This window comes from Mobula birostris, chromosome 5 (genome assembly GCF_030028105.1).
Source record: "Mobula birostris isolate sMobBir1 chromosome 5, sMobBir1.hap1, whole genome shotgun sequence".
Classification (NCBI taxonomy): Eukaryota; Metazoa; Chordata; class Chondrichthyes; order Myliobatiformes; family Myliobatidae; genus Mobula; species Mobula birostris.
In genome coordinates, this window is record NC_092374.1 from 30,987,904 (window position 1) to 31,012,995 (window position 25,092).

Below are 25,092 nucleotides of genomic sequence, written 5' to 3' on the forward strand. Positions count from 1 at the left end.
ATTTGAGGCAGAGGTTGATAGTTTCTAGATTTGTCAGTTTGTGAAAGGTTACAGGGAGAAGACAAATGTATGTGGTTGAGAAGGAAAATGAATCAGCCATGCTGAAATGCTGGAGCAGACTCTGAATGGCCTAATTCTGATTGTATCTCTTATGACCGTGCAAGCTTGATTGAAGTTAATGTTTGCATATTTCCAACTGGGTTCTTGGGTTACTTCTGTAATATATCAAAAAACAGATTAATTTTCAATTCACTAAATGTTATTTCTACTATTTCTTTATTTACATGTCTCTGTAAGCTCCTCTATATTTTGCCTTCAGTCAAGTGGTTTAAACTTCAGACATTGTAGATTAATTCAGGTTCCCCTTAAATATTTCACGTATTTTGTCCATGTCTGCAATAGCTTGGATGTTTCCCTTATCAAAAATAAAAGATATCCCAAGGTGTAGAATTTCATCATTTGGAGCAAGAAGACTGCAAGTGAATGGCTGATTTTCGGGAAAGATAGGAGTTTTTTTAACTACTCGGGGTAAAAGAGGCGAGACTGCACGGGCAGTGGAGTGAGAGGCTTTGGCTCAACAGGCTTAGGCAGTAACAGGATGAGGCGAGGTAGGTTTAACTGTGTTAATTGCGGAAAGGAGGTAGTATGGGTGTGAGGCCAATTTTCTTTGCCAGGTGTCAGATGTGGGGAGCCCTGGAGTCTCCTAGCCTCCTGGACGGCCGTGTCTGCACCAGGTGTGTTGAGCTGCAGCTCCTGAGGGATCAAGTTAGGGAACTGGAGATGCAGCTCGATGACCATCACCTGGTCAGGGAGAATGAGGGGGTGATAGAAAGGAGTTATAGGCAGGTGGTCACACCAGGGCCACGGGAGACAGACAGGTGGGTCACAGGAGGGGGAAGGGGAAGAGTCAGGTACCAGAGAGTACCCCTGTGGCTGTACCCCTTGACAATAAGTACTCCTGTTTGAGTACGGTTGGGAGGGGAACATCCTACCTGGGGAAAGCGGCAGTGGCTGTGCCTCTGGCACAGAGTCTGGCCCTGTAGTTCAGAAGGGTAGGGAAGGGAAGAGGAAGGCAGTAGTGATAGGGGACTCTGTAGTTAGGGGGCCAGACAGGCGATTCTGTGGATGCAAGAAAGAAGCTCGGATGGTAGTTTGACTCCGAGATGACAGGGTCTGGGATAGAAACATAGAAAATAGGTGCAGGAGTAGGCCATTCGACCCTTTGAGCCTGCACCACCATTCAGTATGATCATGGCTGATCATCCAACTCAGAACCCTGTACCAGCCTTCCCTCCATACCACCGATCCCTTTAGCCACAAGGGCCATACCTAACTCCCTCTTAAATATAGCTAATGAACTGGCCTCAACTGTTTCCTGTGGCAGAGAATTCCACAGATTCACCACTCTCTGTGTGAAGAAGTTTTGCCTAATCTCGGTCCTAAAAGGCTTCCCCTTTATCCTCAAAGTGTGATCCCTCGTTCTGGACTTCCCCAACATCAGGAACAATCTTCCTGCATCTAGCTTGTCCAATCCCTTTAGGATTTTATACGTTTCAATAAGATCCCCCCTCAATCTTCTAAATTCCAACGAGTATAAGCCTAGTTGATCCAGTCTTTCATCATATGAAAGTCCTGCCATCCCAGGAATCAATCTGGTGAACCTTCTTTGTACTCCCTCTATGGCAAGGATGTCTTTCCTCAGATTAGGGGACCAAAACTGCACACAATACTCCAGGTGTGGTCTCACCAAGGCCTTGTACAACTGCAATAGTACCTCCCTGCTCCTGTACTCGAATCCTCTTGCTATGAATGCCAACATACCATTTGCCTTTTTCACCGCCTGCTGTACCTGTATGCCCACTTTCAATGACTGGTGTATAATGACACCCAGGTCTGGTTGCACCTCCCCTTTTCCTAATCGGCCACCATTCAGATAATAATCTATTTTCCTGTTTTTGCCACCAAAGTGGATAACCTCACATTTATCCACATTAAGTTGCATCTGCCATGAATTTGCCCACTCACCTAACCTATCCAAGTCACCCTGCATCCTCTTAGCATCCTCCTCACAGCTAACACTGCCGCCCAGCTTCGTGTCATCCGCAACTTGGGGATGCTGCATTTAATTCCCTCATCTAAGTCATTAATATATATTGTAAACAACTGGGGTCCCAGCACTGAGCCTTGCGGTACCCCACTAGTCACTGCCTGCCATTCTGAAAAGGTCCCATTTGTTCCCACTCTTTACTTCCTGTCTGCCAACCAATTCTCTATCCACATCTATACCTTACCCCCAATACCGTGTGCTTTAAGTTTGCACACTAATCTCCTGTGTGGGACCTTGTCAAAAGCCTTTTGAAAATCCAAATATACCACATCCACTGGTTCTCCCCTATCCACTCAACTAGTTACATCCTCAAAAACTTCTATGAGATTTGTCAGACATGATTTTCCTTTCACAAATCCATGCTTTGTCCGATAATTTCACCGCTTTCCAAATGTGCTGTTATCACATCTTTGATAACTGTCTCTAGCTTTTCCCCCACCATCAATGTTAGGCTAACCGGTCTATAATTCCCCGGTTTCTCTCTCCCTCCTTTTGTAAAAAGTGGGTTTACATTAGCCACCCTCCAATCCTCAGGGACTAGTTCAGAATCTAAAGAGTTTTGAAAAATTATCACTAATGCATCCACTATTTCTTGGGCTACTTCCTTAAGCACTCTGGGATGCAGACCATCTGGCCCTGGGGATTTATCTGCCTTTAATCCCTTCAATTTACCTAACACCACTACCCTACTAACATGTATTTCCCTCAGTTCCTCCATCTCACTGGACCCTCTGTCCCCTACTATTTCCGGTAGATTATTTATGTCCTCCTTAGTGAAGACAGAACCAAAGTAGTTATTCAATTGGTCTGCCATGTCCTTGCTCCCCATAATCAATTCACCTGTCTGTAGGGGACCTACATTTGTCTTAACGAATCTTTTTCTTTTCACATATCTATAAAAGCTTTTACAGTCAGTTTTTATGTTCCATTCCAGTTTTCTCTGATAACCTTTTTTCCCCTTCCTAATTAAGCCCTTTGTCCTCCTCTGCTGGACTCTGAATTTCTCCCAGTCCTCAGGTGAGCCACTTTTTCTGGCTAATTTGTATGCTTCTTCTTTGGAATTGATACTATCCTTGATTTCCCTTGTCAGCCATGGGTGCACTACCTTCCTTGATTTATTCTTTTGCCAAACTGGGATGAACGATTGTTGTAGTTCATCCATGCGATCTTTAAATGCTTGCCATTGCATATCCACCGTCAACCCGTTAAATTTGCCTGTCTATCTTAGCTAATTCACGTCTCATACCTTCAAAGTTACCCTTCTTTAAGTTCAGAACCTTTGTTTCTGAATTAACTGTGTCACTCTCCATCTTAATGAAGAATTCCACCATATTGTGGTCACTGTTACCCAAGGGGCCTCTCATGACAAGATTGCTAATTAACCCTTCCTCATTGCTCAATACCCAGTCTAGAATAGCCTGCTCTCCAGTTGGTTCCTCGACATATTGGTTCAAAAAACCATCCCACATACATTCCAAGAAATCCTCTTCCTCAGTACCTTACCAATTTGGTTCACCCAATCTATATGTAGATTGAAGTCACCCATTATAACTGCTGCTCCTTTATTGCACACATTTCTAATTTCCCGTTTAGTACCATTCCCAACCTCACTACTACTGTTAGGTGGCCTGTACACAACTCCCACCAGCGTTTTCTGCCCCTTAGTGTTATGCAGCTCTACCCATATTGATTCCACATCCTCCCGGCTAATGTCCTTCCTGTCTATTGCATTAATCTCCTCTCTAACCAGCAATGCTACTCCACCTCCTTTTCTTTCATGTCTATCCCTCCTGAATATTGAATATCCCTGAATGTTGAGCTCCCATCCTTGGTCACCCTGGAGCCATGTCTCTGTGATCCCAACTATATCATATTCATTAATAACAATCTGCACTTTTAATTCATCCACCTTGTTACAAATGCTCCTTGCATTGACACACAAAGCCTTTAGGCTCGCTTTTACAACACTCTTAGCCCTTATACAATTATGTTGAAAAGTGGCCCTTTTTGATTTTTGCCCTGGATTTGCCGGCCTGCCACTTTTACTTTTCACCTTACTACTTTTTGCTTCTACCCTCATTTTACACCTCCCTGTCTCTCTGCACTGGTTCCCATTCCCCTGTTGTGAACTAACCTCCTCTCTCCTAGTCTCTTTAATTTGATTCCCACCCCCCAACCATTCTAGTTTAAAGTCACCTCAGTAGCCCTCATAAATCTCCCCGCCAGGATATTGGTCCCCCTAGGATTCAAGTGTACCCCGTCCTTTTTGTACAGGTCACACCTACACCAAAAGAGGTCCCAATGATCCAAAAACTTGAATCTCTGCCCCCCTGCTCCAATCCCTCAGCCACGCATTTATCCTCCACCTCATTGCATTCCTACTCTCACTGTCACGTGGCACAGGCAGTAATCCCGAGATTACTACTTTTGCGGTCCTTTTTCTCAACTCCCTTCCTAACTCCCTATATTCTCCTTTCAGGACCTCTTCCCTTTTCCTACCTATGTCATTGGTACCTATATGTACCACGACCTCTGGCTCCCCACCCTCCCACTTCAGGATATCTTGGACATGATCTGAAATATCCTGGACCCTGGCACCAGGGAGGCAACTACCATCCGGGTCTCTGGACTGTGTCCACAGAATCGCCCATCTGACCCCCTTGCTATTGAGTCCCCTATTACATCTGCCCTCCTCTTCCTTTCCCTACCCTTCTGAGCTACAGGGCCGGACTCTGTGCCGGAGGCACGGCCACTGTCGCTTCCCCCAGTTAAGCTGTCCCCCCCCCCCCAACAGTACTCAAACAGGAGTACCTATTGTCAAGGGGCACAGCCACCAGGGTACTCTCTATTACCTGACTCTTCCCTTTCCCCCTCCTAACCGTGATCCACTTGTCTACCTCCCGTGGCCCCGGTGTGACCACCTGCCTGTAACTCCTCTCTATCAACTCCTCACTCTCCCTGACCAGACGAAGGTCATCGAGCTGCAGCTCCAGTTCCCTAACGCGGTCCCTTAGGAGCTGCATCTCGGTGCACCTGGCGCAGATGTGGACGTCCGGGAGGCTTGGAGACTCCAGGGCCTCCCACATCCAGCACCAAGAATAACAAACTGCCCTCACACTCAGACTGCCCCTCTCCTCAAATAACAACAAAAAATGAATACCAAACCTTCCTTGCCTCGCCTGTTTCTGCCTAAGCCTGTTGAGCCGAAGCCCTTAAGCCTTCACTCTGCTCCCAGCTCACTCCGCTGCCCGCTATATGAGACTCTGTTCCTTTTAAATCTTCCACGCTTCACTGCCCGACGTCACACGCCTGCGCAGTCCCGCCTCTCTGAACGCCGATGGAAAAAAACCCAAAAAATTCAAAAATGGCTTCCTCCGCACTCCCGCTCCGATTCTCAGACTTCCTTCTTCGAAGGATGTTTCGGATTGCATCCAAGATGTCCTGCAGTGGGAGGGAGAACAGCCAGAGGTCGTGGTACATATTGGCACCAATGATATAGGTAGGAAAAGGGAAGAGGTCCTGAAAAAAAGACTACAGGGAGTTAGGAAGGAAGTTGAGAAGTAGGACCGCAAAGGTAGTAATCTCGGGATTACTGCTTGTGCCACATGACAGTGAGTATTGGAATAGGATGAGGTGGAGGATAAATGCGTGGCTGAGGGATTGGAGCAGGGGCAGGGATTCAGATTTCTGGATCATTGGGACCTCTTTTGAGGCAGGTGTGACCTATACAAAAAGGACGGTTTGCACTTTAATCCCAGGGGGACCAATATCCTGATGGGGAGGTTTGCTAAGGCTACTAGGGAGAGTTTAAACTAGAATTGTTGGGGGGTGGGAACCAAACTGAAGAGACTGGGGAAGAGGCGGTTGGCTCACAAATAGAGTAAGCTTGTAGGCAGTGCAAGAGGGAGGATAGGCAGTTGATAGAGAAGGGATGCGCTCAGACCAAAGCTTTGAAATGTGTCTATTTAACGCAGGGAGTGTTGTGAACAAAGCGGATGAGCTTAGAGCGTGGATCAGTACTTGGAGATATGATGTGGTGGCCATTACAGAGACTTGGATGGCTCAGGGAGAAGAATGGTTACTTCAAGTGCTGGGTTTTAGATGTTTCAGGAAGGACAGGGAGGGAGGTAAAAGAGGTGGGGGTGTGGCACTGTTGATCAGAGATAGTGTCACGGCTGCAGAAAAGGTGGATGCCATGGAGGGATTGTCTACGGAGTCCCTGTGGGTGGAGGTCAGGAACAGGTAGGGGTCAATAACTCTACTGGGTGTTTTTTATAGGCTGCACAATAGTAACGGATATCGAGGAGCAGATAGGGAAACGGATCCTAGAAAGGTGTAATAGTAACAGGGTTGTCGTGATGGGAGATTTTAATTTCCCAAATATTGATTGGCATCTCCCTAGAACGAGGGGTTTAGATGGGGTGGAGTTTGTTAGGTGTGTACAGGAAGGTTTCTTGACACAATATGTAGATGAGCCTACAAGAGGAGAGACTGTACTTGATTTGTTATTAGGAAATGAATCTGGTCAGGTGTCAGATCTCTCAGTGGAAGAGCATTTTAGAGATAGTGATCATAATTCTGTCTCCTTTACAATAGCATTGGAGGGAGGTAGGAACAGGCAAGTTAGAAAAGCATTTAATTGGAGTAAGGGGAATTATGAGGCTATCAGGCAGGAAATTGGAGGCTTAAATTGGAAACAGATGTTTTCAGGGAAAGGTGTAGAAGAAATGTGGCAAATACTCGGGATATTTGTGTGGAGTTCTGTGTAGGTACGTTCCAATGAGATAGGGAAGTTATGGTAGGGTACAGGAACCATGGTGTACAAAGGCTGTAATAAATCTAGTGAAGAAAAGAAAAGCTTACAAAAAGTTCAGAGAGCTAGGTAAAGTTAGAAATCTAGAAGATTATAAGGCTAATAGCTTAAGAAGGAAATTAGGAGAGCCAGAAGGGGTCATGAGAAGGCCTTAGCAGGCAGGATTAAGGAAAACCCCAAGGCATTCTACAGGTATGTGAAGAGCTAGAGGATAAGACATGAATGACTAGGACCTATCAAGTGTGACAGTGGGAAAGTGTGTATGGAACCGGAGGAAATAGCAGAGGTACTTAATACTTTACTTCGGTATTCACTGTGGAAAAAGATCTTGGTGATTGTAGTGATGACTTCCAACAGACTGAAAAGCTTGAGCATGTAGATATTAAGAAAGAGGATGTGCTGGAGCTTTTGGAAAGCATCAGGTTGGTTAAGTCGCCGGAACTGGAAGAGATGTACCCCAGGCTACTGTGGGAGACGAGGGAAGAGATTGCTAGGCCTCTAGCGATGATCTTTGCATCATCAGTGGGACAGGAGAGGTTCCGGAGGATTGGAGGGTTGTGAATGTTGTTCCTTTATTCAAGAAAGGGGGTGGAGATAGCCCAGGAAATTACAGACCAGTGAGTCGTACTTGAGTGGTTGGTAAGTTGATGGAGATGATCCTGAGAGGCAGGATTGATGAACATTTGGAGAGGTATAATATGATTAGGAGTAGTCAGCATGGCTTTGTCAAGGGCAGGTCGTGCCTTACGAGCCTGATTGAATTTTTTTTGAGATGTAACTAAACACATGGATGAAGGAAGAGCAGTAGAGTAGTAGTGTATGTGGATTTTAGCAAGGCATTTGACAAGGTACCCCATGCAAGGCTTATTGAGAAAGTAAGGAGGCATGGGATCCAAGGGGACATTGCTGTCTGGATCCAGAACTGGCTTGCCCACAGAAGGCAAAGAGTGGTTGTAGAAGGGTCATATTCTGCATGGAGGTCGGTCACCAGTGGTCTGCCTCAGGGGTCTGTTCTGGGACCCTTACTCTTTGTGATTTTTATAAATGACCTGGATGAGGAAGTGGAGGGATGGGTTAGTGAGTTTGCTGATGACAGAAAGGTTGGAGGTGTTGTGGATAGTGTGGAGGGCTGTCAGAGGTTACAGCGGGACATTGATAGGATGCAAAACTGGGCTGAGAAGTGGTAGATGGAGTTCAACCCAGACAAGTGTGAAGTAGTTCATTTTGGTAGGTCAGATATGATGGCAGAATATAGTATTAATGGTAAGACTCTTGGCAGTGTGGAGGATCAGAGGGATCTTGGGGTCCGAGTCCATAGGACATTCAAAGCAGCTGCACAGGTTGACTCTGTGGTTAAGAAGGCGTACGGTGTATTGGCCTTCATCAATTGTGGAATTGAATTTCGGAGCTGAGAGGTAGTGTTGCAGCTGTATAGGACCTTGCTCAGACCCCACTTGGAGTACTGTCCTCAGTTCTGGTTACCTCACTACAGGAAGGATATGGAAGCCATAGAAAGGGTGCAGAGGAGATTTACAAGGATGTTGCCTGGATTGGGGAGCATGCCTTTTGAGAATAGATTGAGTGAACTCGGCCTTTTCTCCTTAGAGCGACGGAGGATGAGAGGTGACCTGATAGAGGTGTATAAGATGATGAGAAGCACTGATTGTGTGGATAGTCAGAGGCTTTTTCCCAGGGCTGAAGTGGTTCCCACAAGAGGACACAGGTTTAAGGTGCTGGGGAGTAGGTACAGAGGAGATGTCAGGGGTAAGTTTTTTACTCAGAGTGGTAAGTGCATGGAATGGGCTGCCGGCAACGGTTGTGGAGGTGGATACGATCGGGTCTTTTAAGAGACATTTAGATAGGTACATGGAGCTTAGTAAAATAGAGGGCTATAGGTAAGCCTAGTAATTTCTAAGGTAGGGACATGTTCGGGACAACTTTGTGGGTCGAAGGGCCTGTATTGTGCTGTAGGTTTTCTGTGTTCTATGACATCAGACTAATCCTGTGATTGATGTACCAGTAGCTTGTTGCAATGATGAATTGGAAAGGTGCATGATTTTCTTTGCTGTTTTTTATTTTACAAATCCCTATCCAAAGTTAATCTCGCTTGATGATCCAAGTATGATTTAATACCAATTCTTTGTGTGAAGTGCATTTAGATGTATCAACAGACTGACACAACTATGATGCAAACCTATTAAGGCTTAAGCAGTCACATTCATTCTATGCAAAATTCAACCATTGATTAAAATACTATAATTTCAGATAGTAATTGAATATTATTTCAGTAGTTTATTTTAATGATACTTTCAATTAAAATCTATTGTTTTTTTTCTAAAGACTTAGCAAATAATGTTTTTATACCTTTGTAAGTCTCAGCAAGCTTGGACAAAAGAAATTTGACCAAATTGTACCATATTTAAAATTGCACTACAAAGCGGTTCATTCATTCCAGCTCTTGGCAAATAAACCTAATCAGTTCCATTCCTCTTCACTTTTTCTGTGCTACTTATTCTCTCTTATATAGCCCATCAATATCCCTTTGATTCTCTTGCCAGTTTCACATTAAGGGATAATTCACAATGACCAATTAACATAGCAGGACATATGTTGGAAGTGGTGGAAATGCACACAGACACAGGGAAACTTGTAATTCCACACACACAGCATCCATGGTTACGATGAAAGAAACCCAGGTCTGTGAAGCAATAGCATTAACTTCAGTGCCATCATGTCGAGTTAGGAAAATGTATCGAACAAAAGTGACATTAATTGAAAGTAATTTGATGTTAGTATATTTGGAATGATGTAGACATTAATCCTGTTTAACTTAACATTTTACTGTGATTTGTCCTCAATAACAGGGAAAAGAAATCAGAAGGAAATAATAAAGGGAAGGAAGAAAACAAGGATGGAGATGTGGAAAATGAGAAAAAGAAAGAAAAGAATTCCAGCACTCCACCAAGAAGAAACAGCTCATGCAGAAGATCTCGAAGTTCAAGCAGGTGTGAAATATAATAATTTGTTGTATTTCATTTTATTAACAACATACATTTTTGTTAGATCTACCATAAATTTCATGGACTGTTTTAAAATAAAGTAGAATTTATGTACTCCTCCAACCATGTAATTTGCATGGCCATGATCTCTCTTCATAGTTCAGGCCACTTTTTGGAGTAGATAGTTTTGAAATTGGATAAGATAAAAATCGATAAAATGTATACCAGAAGTTGGGGCTGCTCAAAGTACAAGATTATTTAAAGTATTACAATTACGCTTACAGAGAAAAATATAGGAAGAAAAGCAGGAGTTTATCAAGAAAAAGATCCAAGACGCCTAAAAGGAGGTCTAAGACACCAAAAAGAAAGTCCCGGTCGCCACGCAGGCGGTCCCGGTCGCTGCGCAGGCGGTCCCGGTCGCCGCGCAGGCGGTCCCGGTCGCCGAGGAGGAGATCCCGGTCGCCGAGGAGGAGATCCCGGTCGCCGAGGAGGAGGTCCCGGTCGCCAAGAAGGAGGTCCCGGTCGCCGAGGAGAAGGTCCAGATCGCCGAGGAGGAGATCCAGGTCACCAAGGAGAAGATCCAGGTCACCACGGAGGAGGTCCAGGTCGCCAAAAAGAAGGCAGAGGACACCAAAAAGAAGGCTTTCCAAATCTCCTTCTCCAAGAAGGTGATGATTTAAATTGCTAAGAATAATAATATGGGCAAGAGCAATTTACTTAGATCTTTTTAATACAGACACATGTATTTATTTAGTTTTTTTTTTATGTTGAGCCATCTAAGCAGACCTACGCCATCACTGCCATCTAATCTGGAATTTTCCTATGGTCCAACATTTTAACACATTGAGTTGGACAGTCAGATCTTGCTTTCCATTTCGTCTTCAAATATCTCCGCCAATATTTCTTGTGTTCTTTTACCTTGTCTTCTTTCTTCTATTATTGAAATTCTTTGCATCACTTAACTGCATTAAAGTCTGTCTGCATTTGGACAACTTTATGTTTTGATGGATGCCTGGAGATTTGCAGTGGTAAACTCTCATGGCCATTCAGAATTCAGCCCATCTCAGCAGGAATGATGTAATGCAGTGAGAAATCTCAGGCTTTTGCTAGGGTTACCAGAAAGTTCACTGAATAGGTATCTCAAGGAACATTTTTCTTGAAGTCATTGTCGTAATATGTTACATTTATTTTATTAGTGATACCGTTACTATTTGCAGACTTAGATCCGTCTGTTTTTAATCTTGTACCATTACCAATCCCATTTATCTTGCATAATATTCTCTCCCTCCCTCTCTCTCTCTCTCTCTCTCACACTCACTTTCTCTGTCTCGCTGTTGTCCCCTCGCCTCTCTGTCCCCCAGTTCCTCCTCACCACCCCTCCCCACCTGCCCCCATCCATCCCCTCTGTCCCACCCCCCACCACTGCTCCCCATCTCTCTGCCTGTCTCTGTCTCTGCTTCCTTCTCTTCCCCTCCCTCTCCCATTCTTCCCCTCCCCTTCTCCCCTCCTGCATTCCTGTCTGTCTCTCCTCTCTCTGTCTCACACATGTGCACTACCACAGGCATTCTGTGCTTACAAACAAGTAGCTCACCAGGGCCTCTTTGCACCCTCTGTAGCAGAGTTAGAGAGCTGAACAGTATACACGTTCTTCAGCCTAATTCATCTGTGGCAACTAAGTTACTTAAATAAGCTAGTCATATTTTGCTTGCGTTTGTCCCATATCCCTCTAAACCCTTCAAATGTTCTTGTACGTGCTTCAGTTACTTCCTCTGGCAACTCATTCCATATATGCCTTCTCCCTGAAGAAGTTACCTCAGGCCCCTTTTAAATCTTTCCCCTCTAATTTTAAGGCCATGCCTTCAAGTTTTTGAAAAAGAGAATGAGTATTCTCTTGAATGTCAGAGGCAACAGGTATCTCAGTAAATCTGCATCACTTGCCCTTTGTCTTGTTTCTTTGTGAGAACTATGATGCTTTTCCGACACCCTGGCTTCTCTTCAGAAGATCATAAAGCTAAGTTTTTCTTTCAAAAATTCATTTTTCTTACCATGCAGAATTTTAGTGAGTCTACCAATCAAATGGTCATCATATATCTGAATATTTGCTCATACAAGTGTTTTTGTTGTGGATCTTCTGCAGCAGTTAAATTTGTTCTGTTAATGGCACCTGAAAGGTAACTGTTCCTTTTATTTCAGATATCTTCAATTTGTAGCATGTTATTTCTCTAATATTTAAAATACGTGCTTCTTTTTTAGGAATAGGAAGGAGAAAAGAAGAGACAAAGACAGAGAACAGAGCAAAGATGGAGCTGAGAACAGAGAAAATTCAAATAGCCAAAATACAGACAAAAATAAACGCGATCATTCCACCTCAAAGAAGAAGAAAGATAAGGAGAGGGAGAAGGACAAAGACAAGGAGCGGGAGAAGGACAAAGACAAGGAGCGGGAGAAGGACAAAGACAAGGAGAGGGAGAAGGACAAAGACAAGGAGAGGGAGAAGGACAAAGACAAGGAGAGGGAGAAGGACAAAGACAAGGAGAGGGAGAAGGACAAAGACAAGGAGAGGGAGAAGGACAAAGACAAGGAGAGGGAGAAGGACAAAGACAAGGAGAGGGAGAAAGGGAAAGATAGGGAGAGGGAAAAGGAGAAAGACAAGGAAAAGGTGAAAGGCAAGGAGAAAGACAAGATGAAGGAAGACAAAGATCAGGGGAAAGATACACTGAAGGAGGAGAAAGATGAGGGAAAAGATGCACTTAAGGAAGAGAAAGGCATGGAAAAAGATGAAGCATTGGCAGAGAAGGATGAGGGGATGGATGTGAAGGAGGAGAAAGATGAGAGGAATGATGAGATAGAGAAAAGTAAGGAGAGAGAGGATAAGGCAAAGGAGGAGAAAGAAGAGCAGAAAAATGAGGTGAGTGATACTGAAGATAAAGACAAAGCAAAGGGGAAGGACGAGAAGAAAGATAAGTCAAAGGAAGAGAAAAGTGAGGACAAAGACAAGGCAAAGGAAGCAAAGAATGAGAAGGAGAAAGAAGAGGAGATAGACAAAGCAAAGGAAAAGGACAAGGAGATGGAGAAAGAAGAGGAGAAAGATAAAACAGAGGAGAAGGATATGGAGGAGAAAGAACAAAAAGATAAAGAACAAGACTTCAAAGTCAAGCTGGATACAAGTGATATGAAGGTGAAGTTTAATGAACTGGCAACTTTGTGTCAGTGAATTAATTTGGTGCAGTGTATAGAGTTTATGTTTGGGTTCATAGCAAACAGTTGATTGTATTATTCCACAATTTAATTTCAAATAAAACTTTGAACTAAGGAGAGGGTACTTTTGGTAGACATGTGAGGAGTGGTCGATAGTCACACATGTACACACAGTGTAAACTTCAACTTATTTGTGATCACCTCGTGTAACAGGGTTAGCCGGTTTGACTACGTTTGCTTACTGTGTCTATATCTTGTCATAAATAATGGAGGTACAAAGTAACGGCCTTTAAAAAGAATTCACAAGTCATAAGGGGTCAAAGCAGATGTACAGTGCTGTGCAAAAGTCTTCGAAACATACAGTACATACAGCTCGGGTGCCTAAAACTTGTACAGTACTGTAGTAATCTTATGTACTGCACAGTACTGCTGTTGCAAAAAAAATCTTGGCATATGAATATCAACCTGATGCTGATATGGGTCTCTATTTTGGTCTGGGTGTGGGAAGGGGCGTGAGGGGAATCATGGTTGGGAATAGGGAGAAGGGAGAGAGTAGGAAACACCAGAGAGACATTTTGTAATGATCAATAAACCAGTTGTTCAGAAACAAATGATCTTGCCAAATGTCTCAAGGCTGAGTGTGTAGCTGGCACTCCTTCTCTGACAGCTGACCCATGCTCTCCTGAGGAGCTCTACCCTCGCCATTCCCAACATCCTTTGCTGCTGCCAGATTTGCAAATTTGCTCTCTGCTCTATGTTGTATAAAAACAAAAACAATTTTTCTATTTACAGTACTGTGCAAAGGTCTAAGGCACCCTAGTTAAATATATGTGCACAAGACTTTTGCACAGTACTGTAAATAGAAAAATTGTTTTTGTTTTTATTCACTAATGTTCAAGAAAAAAATCAAGACATTAACAAATAAATGTGCTTCCCTTTCACTGTGCAAAAATCTTAGGCACCCTAGGTTTTTTTTAATATAGATTTTGTTTTAGATGTTTATTTTTTGTTTTCTGCATTAGTGTGTCAGTAAAAAAGAGCAATTTTTAGATTTTCAAACATTCGTTTTTCAAAAAAATCAAATGTTACTGAGAATTTAGAAACATAGAAAACCTACAGCACAATTCAGGCCCTTCAGCCCACAAGCTGTGCTGAACATGTCCTTACCTGAGAAATTACCTAGGGTTACCCATAGCCACCTATTTTTCTGAGCTCCATATACCTGTCCAGGAGTCTCTTAAAAGACCCTATCATGTCTGCCTCCACCACAGTTGCTGGCAGCCCATTCCACGCACTCAGCACTCTGCGTTTTTAAAAAAAACTTACCCCTGACATCTCCTCTGTACCTGTTTCCAAGCACCTTAAAACTGTGCCCTCTCGTGCTAACCATTTCAGCCCTGGGAAAAAGCCTCTTGACTATCCACACGATCAATGCCTCTCTCATATTATACACCTCTATCAGGTCATCTCTCATCGTCCGTCGCTCCAAGGAGAAAAGGCCGAGTTCACTCAACCTATACTCATAAGGCATGTTCCCCAATCCAGGCAACATCCTTGTAAATCTCCTCTGCACCCTTTCCATATCCTTCCTGCAGTGAGGCAACCAGAACTGAGCACGGTACTCTAAGTGGGGTCTGACCAAGTAGGGTCCTGTATAAAGGCATCCGTTAGTCTTGTGACACCATGGATCTGCGCCTGGAAAGTCTTCACTCTCCAGAGCGCAGGCCTGGGCAAGGTTGTATGGAAGACCACCAGTTGCCCATGCTGCAAGTCTCCCCTGTCCACGACACCAATGTTGTCCAAGGGAAGGGCATTATGACCCATACAGCTTGGCACCAGTGTCGTCGCAGAGCAATGTGTGATTAAGTGCATTGCTCAAGGACACAACACGCTGCCTTGGCTGGAGCTCGAACTCACGACCAATGGTTGGGGGTGTGAATCAAATTAAAGAGGCTAGGTGAGAGGAGGTTAGTTCACAACAGGGGGATGGGAACCAGCGCAGAGAGACAGAGGGGTGTAAAATGAGGGTAGAAGCAAAAAGTAGGAAGGTGAAAAGTAAAAGTGGTAGGCCGACAAATCCAGGGCAAGCATCAAAAAGGGCCACTTTTCAACATAATTGTATAAGGGCTAAGAGAGTTGTAAAAGCGTGCCTGAAGGCTTTGTGTGTCAGTGCAAGGAGCATTCGTAACAAGGTGGATGAATTAAAGTGCAGGTTGTTATTAATGAAGATGATATAGTTGGGATCACAGAGTTATGGCTCCAGGGTGACCAAGGATGGGAGCTCAACATTCAGGGATATTCAATATTCAAGAAGGATAGACATGAAAGAAAAGGAGGTGGGGTGGCGTTGCTGGTTAGAGAGGAGATTTACGCAATAGAAAGGAAGGACATAAACCGGGAGGATGTGGAATCGATATGGGTAGAGCTGCATAACACTAAGGGGCAGAAAACGGTGGTGGGAGTCGTGTACAGGCCACCTAACAGTAGTAGTGAGGTTGGGGATGGTATTAAACAGGAAATTAGAAATGTGTGCAGTAAAGGAACAGCAGTTATAATGGGTGACTTAAATCTACATATAGATTGGGTGAACCAAATTGGTAAAGGTGCTGAGGAAGAGGATTTCTTGGAATGTATGCGGGATGGTTTTTTGAACCAACATGTCGAGGAACCAACTAGAGAGCAGGCTATTCTGGACTGGGTTTTGAGCAATGAGGAAGGGTTAATTAGCAATCTTGTCGTGAGAGGCCCTTTGGGTAAGAGTGATCATAATATGGTGGAATTCTTCATTAAGATGGAGAGTGACATAGTTAATTCAGAAACAAAGGTTCTGAACTTAAAGAGGGGTAACTTTGAAGGTATGAGACATGAATTAGCTAAGATAGACTGGCAAATGACACTTAAAGGGTTGACGATGGATATGCAATGGCAAGCATTTAAAGATCGCATGGATGAACTACAACAATTGTTCATCCCAGTTTGGCAAAAGAATAAATCAAGGAAGGTAGTGCACCCGTGGCCAACAAGGGAAGTTAGGGATAGTATCAATTCCAAAGAAGAAGCATACAAATTAGCCAGAAAAAGTGGCTCACCTGAGGACTGGGAGAAATTCAGAGTTCAGCAGAGGAGGACAAAGAGCTTAATTAGAAAGGGGAAAAAAGATTATGAGAGAAAACTGGCAGGGAACATAAAAACTGACTGTAAAAGCTTTTATAGATATGTGAAAAGAAAAAGATTGGTTAAGACAAATGTAAGTCCCCTACAGACAGAAACAGGTGAATTGATTATGGGGAGCAAGGACAAGGCAGACTAATTGAATAACTACTTTGGTTCTGTCTTCACTAAGGAGGACATAAATAATCTTCTGGAAATAGTAGGGGACAGAGGGTCCAGTGAGATGGAGGAACTGAGGGAAACACATGTTAGTAGGGAAGTGGTGTTAGGTAAATTGAAGGGATTAAAGGCGAATAAATCCCCAGGGCCAGATGGTCTGCATCCCAGAGTGCTTAAGGAAGTAGCCCAAGAAATAGTGGATGCATTAGTAATAATTTTTCAAAACTCTTTAGATTCTGGACTAGTTCCTGAGGATCGGAGGGTGGCTAATGTAACCCCACTTTTTATAAAAGGAGAGAGAGAGAAACCAGGGAGTTATAGACCGGTTAGCCTAACATCGGTGGTGGGGAAACTGCTAGAGTCAGTTATCAAAGATGTGAGAACAGCACATTTGGAAAGCGGTGAAATCATTGGACAAAGTCAGCATGGATTTGCGAAAGGAAAATCATGTCTCGCGAATCTCATAGAATTTTTTGAGGGTGTAACTAGTAGAGTGGATAGGGGAGAACCAGTGGATGTGGTATATTTGGATTTTCTAAAGGCTTTTGACAAGGTCCCACACAGGAGATTAGTGTGCAAACTTAAAGCACACGGTATTGGGGGTAAGGTATTAATGTGGATAGAGAATTGGTTGGCAGACAGGAAGCAAAGAGTGGGAATAAATGGGACCTTTTCAGAATGGCAGGCAGTGACTAGTGGGGTACCGCAAGGCTCAGTGCTGGGACCTCAGTTGTTTACAATATATATTAATGACATGGATGAGGGAATTAAATACAGCATCTCCAAATTTGCGGATGACATGAAGCTGGGCAGCAGTGTTAGCTGTGAGGAGGATGCTAAGACGATGCAGGGTGACTTGGATAGGTTAAGTGAGTGGGCAAATTCATGGCAGATGCAATTTAATGTGGTAAGTGTGAAGTTATCCACTTTGGTGGCAAAAACAGGAAAACAGATTATTATCTGAATGGTGGCCGATTAGGAAAAGGGGAGGTGCAACCAGACCTGGGTGTCATTATACACCAGTCATTGAAAGTGGGCATGCAGGTACAGCAGGCGGTGAAAAAGGCGAATGGTATGCTGGCATTTATAGCAAGAGGATTCGAGTACAGGAGCAGGGAGGTACTACTGCAGTTGTACAAGGGCTTGGTGAGACCACACCTGGAATATTGTGTGCAGTTTTGGTCCCCTAATCTGAGGAAAGACATCCTTGCCATAGAGGGAGTACAAAGAAGGTTCACCAGATTGATTCCTGGGATAGCAGGACTTTCATATGATGAAAGACTGGATGAACTAGGCTTATACTCGTTGGAATTTAGAAGATTGAGGGGGGATCTGATTGAAACGTATAAAATCCTAAAGGAAATGGACAGGCTAGATGCAGGAAGATTGTTCCCGATGTTGGGGAAGTCCAGAATGAGGGGTCACAGTTTGAGGATAAAGGGGAAGCCTTTTAGGACCGAAATGAGGAAAAACTTCTTCACACAGAGAGTGGTGAATCAGTGGAATTCTCTGCCACAGGAAACAGTTGAGACCAGTTCATTGGCTATATTTAAGAGGGAGTTAGATATGGCCCTTGTGGCTACGGGGGTCAGGGGGTATGGAGGGAAGGCTGGTACAGGGTTCTGAGTTGGATGATCAGCCATGATCATACTGAATGGCGGTGCAGGCTCAAAGGGCCGAATGGCCTACTCCACCTATTTTCTATGTTTCAGGTCGCCAGTCCAATGCCTTAACCACTTGGCCACGTGCCCATAGGGTCCTGTATAGTTGCAACATTACCTCTCGGCTCCTAAACTCAATCCTGAGATTGATGAAGGCCAATGCACCATATGCCTTCTTAACCACAGAGTCAACTTGTGCAACAGCTTTGAGTGTCCTATGGACTTGGACCCCAAGATCCCTCTGATCCTCCACACTGCCGAGTGTTACCATTAATAATACAAACATTTGTATATTCTGCCATCATATTTGACCTACCAAAATGAAACATCTCACACTTATCTGTGTTGAACTTCATTTGCCACTTCTCAGCCCATTTTTGCATCCCTCTCAATGTCCCACTGTAACCTCTGACTGCCCTCCACACTATCCACAACACCCCCAACCTTTGTGTCAGCAAATTTACTAACCCATCCCTCCACATCTTCATCCAGGTCATTTATAAAAATGGCGAGGAGTAGGGGTCCCAGAGCAGATCCCTGAGGCACACAACTGATGACCGACCTCCATGCAGAATATGACCTGACTACAACCACTCTTTGCCTTCTGTGGAAAAGCCACTTCTGACTCCACAAAGCAATTTCCCCTTGGTTCCCATGCCTCCTTACTTTCTCAATAAGCCTTACATGGGGTACCTTGTCAAATGCCTTGCTGAAATCCATATAAACTACATCTGCTCTACCATCATCAATGTGTTTAGTCACATCCTCAAAAAATTCAATCAGGCTCGTAAGGCACGACCTGCCTTTTACAAAGCCATGCTGTCTAGTCCTAATCATATTATGCCTCTCCAGATGTTCATAAATCCTGCCTCTCAGGATCTTCCCCATCAACTTACCAACCACTGAAGTAAGACTCACTGGTCTATAATTTCCAGGGCTATGTCAACTCCCTTTCTTAAATAATGGAACAACATCCACATCCCTCCAATCCTCCGGAACCTTTCCTGTCCCCATTGAAGATGCAAAGATCATCGCCAGAGGCTCAGCAGTCTCCTCTCTCGCCTCCCACAGTAGCCTGGGGTAACATCTTGTCTGGTCCTGGTGACTTATCCAACTTGATGCTTTCCAAAACCTCCAGCACATCCTCTTCCTTAATATCTACATGCTCAAGCTTTTCAGTCCGCTGTAAGTCATCCCTACAATCGCCAAGATCCTTTTCCGTAGTGAATATTGAAGCAAAGTACTCATTAAATATCTCTGCTATCTCCTCCGGTTCAATACACACTTTTCCATCGTTGCTCTTGATTGGTCTTATTCTCTCATGTCTTATCCTCTTGCTCTTCACAGACTTGTAGAATGCCTTGGGGTTTTCCTTAATCCTGTCTGCCAAGGCCTTCTCATGGCCCCCTCTCTCTCCTAATTTCTTTCTTAAGCTCCTTCCTGCTAGCCTTATAATCTTCTAGCTCTCTATCATTACTTAGCTTTTTGAACCTTTTGTAAGCTTTTATTCTTGACTAGATTTACAGCAGCCTTTGTACACCATGCTTCCTGTACCCTACCATCTTTTCCTTGTCTCATTGGAATCTACCTATGGAGAACTCCACGCAAATATCCCCTGAACATTTGCCATATTTCTTCCGTAGATTTGCCTGAGTACATCTGTTTCCAATTTACGCTTCCAAGTTCCTGCCTGATAGTCTCATATTTCCCCTTACTCCAATTAAACGCTTTTCTAACTTGTCTGTTCCTATCCTTCTTTAATGCTATGGTAAAGGAGATAGAACTGTGATCACTATCTCCAAAATGCTCTCCCACTGAGAGATCTGATACCTGACCAGGTTCATTTCCCAATACCAGATCATGTACAGCCTCTCATCTTGTAGGCTTATCTATATATTGTGTCAAGAAACCTTCTTGAACACACCTAACAAACTCCACCCCATCTAAACCCCTCACTCTAGGGACATGCCAATCGATATTTGGGAAATTAAAATCTCCCGCCACAACAACCCTGTTATTATTACCTTTCCAGAATCTGTCTCCCTATGTACTCCTCAATGTCTCTGTTACTATTGGGTGGTCTATATATAAAAAAACACCCAGTAGAGTTATTGACCCCTTCCTGTTCCTAATTTGCACCCACAGAGACTCTGTAGACAATCCCTCCGTGTCTTCCTCCTTTTCTACATCTGTGACACTATCCCTGATCAACACTGCCATGCCCCCACCTCTTTTGCCTCCCTCCCTGCCCTTTCTGAAACATCTAAAGCCTGGCACTCAAAGTAACCATTCCTGCACCTGAGCCATCTAAGACTCTGTAATGGCCACAATTTTTTGTATTTCTTTTTTAAAAAAGGTAACATTAAGTAATAGCAACACAAGCAAAATGCTGGAGAACCTCAGTAGGCCAGGTAGCATCTATGGAAAAGGATACGGTCGACATTTTGGGCCGATTATTTTGTAGGAAGAGGCTTTTGGGGAGAAGTATCTATGGAGCTGACTAGTTTATGGCACACGTAAATGGTGAAGTACTCAGTTCAGTAAGGATAGCAGATTGTGTTGCGTGTGTCTCATTAATCCTATGTCTAGTCATTTTCCTTAAAATGAGTTGTCTCTTAAGTCTAATGTTATTGTAATAATGTACTCAAACTTATTTTGATTTTTTTTGTGGTTTCTTATGGGTTATTCATATTTTACAGGTGGGAGAAGAGTTTGTTAATGAAGATGGCTTTAATAGTGACAAAAGCAAAGAAATTGCAGGACCCAAAAATAATGTCTTAGTTAACATTCAAGAAAATGGTAATCACAGCCTGATTCAGTTGAACACAGAAGAAACACAAAAGTCTGAGAATATTCTATTAGTTAACGTTGAAGAGGAAAAAGGGGGGAAAACAGACACACAGTTTATGGACTTAAATGATATGCAGAACAAGTCTGCTTCGGTGATTGAAGAAGATTGTCTTTAACAACTAGGTCTTTCTAGAATGTTTACATATCTGTGTGACATCTATGATGTGTCCAGGTACTTATTCAATCTTCAGAAATTTAGAACAAAAAGAAACTGTTTTTTAAAATTATGCCTTGTCAGTTCATGAACTTGCAAGCATAGAATGGGTAGATCTGTAAGTAGTGTCACTCAGATTAAAAATGACAAAGTAGTATCTTTGTCATGAAGGAACTGTAAATATATGTATTACTTTTTTAAGCTTACATTATACCCATATTTGCCTTCACAAAATTTTGTTAAATCTGTAAGATGTACGTATATTATTTTGCTAGTATTGTTAATGAGCAGAGGGAATAGTATTATACTCTCACTAATTATTCTATGAACGTCATCTGGAATTTTTTCACTCCTTGGAGCTTAGATTTGGCAGTTTGCCAAAGTATCAAGAAATGAAATGATACACAGGACAGAATAAGGGACATGTTGACCGCATGTTAGATAACATTGACAATTCCAATCTCAGCATTCTTCTATATGTACTTTTAGATTTGGAGAAAATATTAAACGAAGCTTTGTAGGGAAATGCATTCAAGATAGTGTAAGTTTTTAACATGGTAGGCAATGATGTTATGTGGAACCAGTGCTAGTATCACAATTGAATGTGTCCAGTTTAGTTTTCTGATTATTAGTGTTAGATCAGTATACTGGCTCTGATTGGGATTGAAGAGAATAGTACTAATTTATTTGCAGTTTATGGAATTCATGAATTGATGTTGAGTGTTTCAACAAATTATTTTCGTTACTGAATGCTATAAACTGGGGTCACTTTCCATGAATCTTTTGCCTCTTACTAGTACATCGCTGATTCTCGATAAACGCTAATGAGTTCACAACCTTAGCAAAACTGGACATGTGAAGGTTAGTAGATAGAGCGGTAGTAATGGCATAAGTGTTAGCTAAGCATTACCCAATGTTACCTAAATTACCAAAACTGTTGCAGAATCATACCAGTCAGGAAGTTCCCATGTTCAGCGACCAGATTGATTTAAATTTGATTTGGGATTGGCAAGTGCATTGGCAAGAAAAGGAATTAGCAACTAGAGACTCTGATTTTAAATACCCTCTAGGCCCTTACATGCGTTGTGAAAATGCAAATTTTAATTAAGGTTTGGTTATACTGCTTACGATAGATTCTTAATAGCCATTGAACTTTGTTCTTTAATGAGATGCTAACTTCAGAAAACAGAAGTAAACTGAACAAGGAATCCAGAGGCATAAAATATTCTATCATTCATTTCTACTGTAATTCATAGTGTAGAATGATAGGATATTTTAGCATAGAATAAGAGTACAGTGTATCATACTGTATTATTCATTTTATCCCTTCTAAGAAACCGCCACAGTATATGGCAGAAAGGAATTACCTCAGCTCTTGATTTTTGTGGGCTAAGATACTGTAACAAAATGGTGAATATTTATAAGTAGATAATGGAACATTTTTCCAACATTATTGCTCATTTCTATTTTATTATTTTCTATGCCAATGATTGTTTTGACCTAAATAATAGAAAAAAAAGTTAAGCTATATTAATTCTCTTCTTTGTGACCCAGTTAAAATCAAGCAGATGTTTTTTAAAGGTCATAGTTTGCTTATTCCGAAGTCTAAACTATTGTTGAATGTTTTGGAGAAAGCACCCTTCTTTGTGAAGACATGAACCATCTTTCAGTTCCAAATACTATACTGGATATACTATGCTGTAATATGATACAGAGTTTGCCACAACTCCAAATTTAGTTTTGTTAAAATTAGCATCTATCTATTGTGTCAATGCTCATTTCATCAATTTTACAAAATAACGATTCATTATTTTGTAGTTCGCTGAACTAATAACAAAAGTATCAGATTTCTTAAAATAGAGGTTCACATCTGAAAAATAAGCTTCAGGCTTGTACTGCTTACATTTTGGAAGATGCTATGTGTTACAGTGCAGTATATATAGAATGTTTACTGACATTTTGTAATATTTAGCATTTATAAGACAGTGAAAGTCTGCAAAGATTCTCTTTGTATGTTGTGTTCAACTGTGAAGTGCAATTTTCTATTAAAATTTATTATACAGAAAGAACCACTCATAATACAAAACTTGTAAATTGATCCTTGCTGATCACAATCTGTTTCACAAATGTGACTGGAGTCATCTTTGTAGCACTATGAGATTGTTATGTGATACCCATTTACAAATAATCACATATTAATAATGTGATTATTTGTTACAAGTGTTCCTTTTTAATTGTTCAAGAATTAATAAACATAGTTAAACTGTTAATATAAGACAATTATTTAATTGTTTATATCTTGATGACTTCAAGGCAGTGTCCTTATTTTTTAATTGTATTGATGTGTTGATTTAGAAAATATCTTGCCAGCAGGAAAGGAAATTTGACAAAAAAGCAAAGCATTTCTTTCATATGATTTTAAACACAGTTTAAACATAGAGGAGATGCGGGTGAGGGCATCCGTTTCCAGCACTTCGGCCCTCACCCCATCCTCCCGTCACCACAACAGGGACAGAGTTCCCCTTGTCCTCACCTACCACCCCACCAGCCTCCGGATCCAGCACATTATCCTCCGCAACTTCCGCCACCTTCAACAGGACCCCACCACTAAGCACATCTTTCCCTCTCCGTCCCTCTCCTCTTTCCGCAGGGATCGTTCCCTTCGTGACTTCCTGGCCACACATCCCTCCCCACGGATCTCCCACCCAGCACTTATCCTTGTAAGCGTTTATGCTACACCTGTCTCTACACCTCCTCTCTTGCCACCATTCAGGGCCCCAAACAGTCCTTCCAGGTGAGGCAACACTTCACTTGTGAGTCTGTAGGGGTCATCTATTGCATCCAGTGCTCCCAATGCGGCCTCTATCGCTGAAACCCAACGCAGATTGGGGGACTGCTTCATTGAGCACCTCCGCTCTGTCCACCACAACAGACAGGATCTCCCGGTTGCCACCCACTTCAACTCTGCTTGACACTCCCATTCGGATATGTCCATATATGGCCTCCTCTACTGCCATGATGAGGCTAAACTCGGGTTGGAGGAGCAACACTTCATATACCATCTGGGTAGTCTCCAGTCCTTTGGTATGAACATTAAATTCTCCAACTTCCGGTAATTCCCTCCCCCTCCCTTCCCCCATCCCAGTTTCACTCTGCCCCCTCCCCCAGCTGCCTATCACCTCCCTCATGGTTCCACCTCCTTCTACTACCCATTGTGTTTTCCCCTATTCCTTCTTCACCTTTCCTGCCCATCACCTCCACACTTCCCCTCCACCACCCCTGTATCTTTCCCGTTACTGATTTTTCACCTGGAACCTACCAGCCTTCTCCTTGCCACCCTCCCCCACCTTCTTTATAGGGCCTCTGCCCCTTCCCTCTTCAGTCCTGACCAAGGGTTCCGGCCTGAAACGTTGACTGATCGTTTCCACGGATGCTGCCCGACCTGCTGAGTTCCTCCAGTGTGTTGTGAGTGTTGCTTTCATATGATTTATTAGATATTGAATTTGTATTTGGTCAACTATGAACATTCTTGCCTTATTGTTTGTTGACCATCATACTATAAATGAGTAAGCAAATTCACTGAACAGAAAGTAAAGAAAGGTTGAGGTAAATATGATGTAAAGGAGAAATAGATTTGGGGTGTGGTGCCTGAAAGAATTCTCAGTGGACTTAGAAATACAAACAAGATTACAGAATCTGGAACAAATGTAGGAACATTGGAAGCAGCTTGACTCACTGAATTGTAATAGGATGTGGGGGATGTTGAGGGAGGAAGAGAGAGAAAAGGAAGGTAAACACAGTAAAATGCTGAGATGAAGTAAGTGCTCGACAGGTGTGCTGAAGAGAAGGGAACATCTGAGCCAGTGTTACAGACAGGTGAGATACAGCTGCTTGGTTCAGATTCAAACAAACGAGGTTAAGTTACTTGAAAATGGTGAATTTGTCACTAAGTCTGTAATGCTGCAATGTAACCAGATGAA

At 42.8% G+C, this 25,092-nt stretch overlaps 1 protein-coding gene across 5 annotated transcripts in view; it reads left to right on the plus strand.

Moving 5' to 3' along the window:
* Positions 1-23,375, plus strand: part of srek1 (splicing regulatory glutamine/lysine-rich protein 1) — an 83,708-nt gene extending 60,333 nt beyond the window's left edge. For all 5 annotated transcript variants that reach the window (XM_072257793.1, XM_072257794.1, XM_072257796.1 and 2 more), the window contains 4 exons: positions 9,785-9,925; positions 10,204-10,587; positions 12,173-13,097; positions 20,808-23,375. In XM_072257793.1, the coding sequence (XP_072113894.1) occupies positions 9,785-9,925; positions 10,204-10,587; positions 12,173-13,097; positions 20,808-21,074 (1,717 nt within the window). In that variant the 3' untranslated portion in view covers positions 21,075-23,375. The remainder of the gene's footprint in view (positions 1-9,784; positions 9,926-10,203; positions 10,588-12,172; positions 13,098-20,807) is intronic.
* The last annotated feature ends 1,717 nt before the right edge of the window (positions 23,376-25,092 follow it).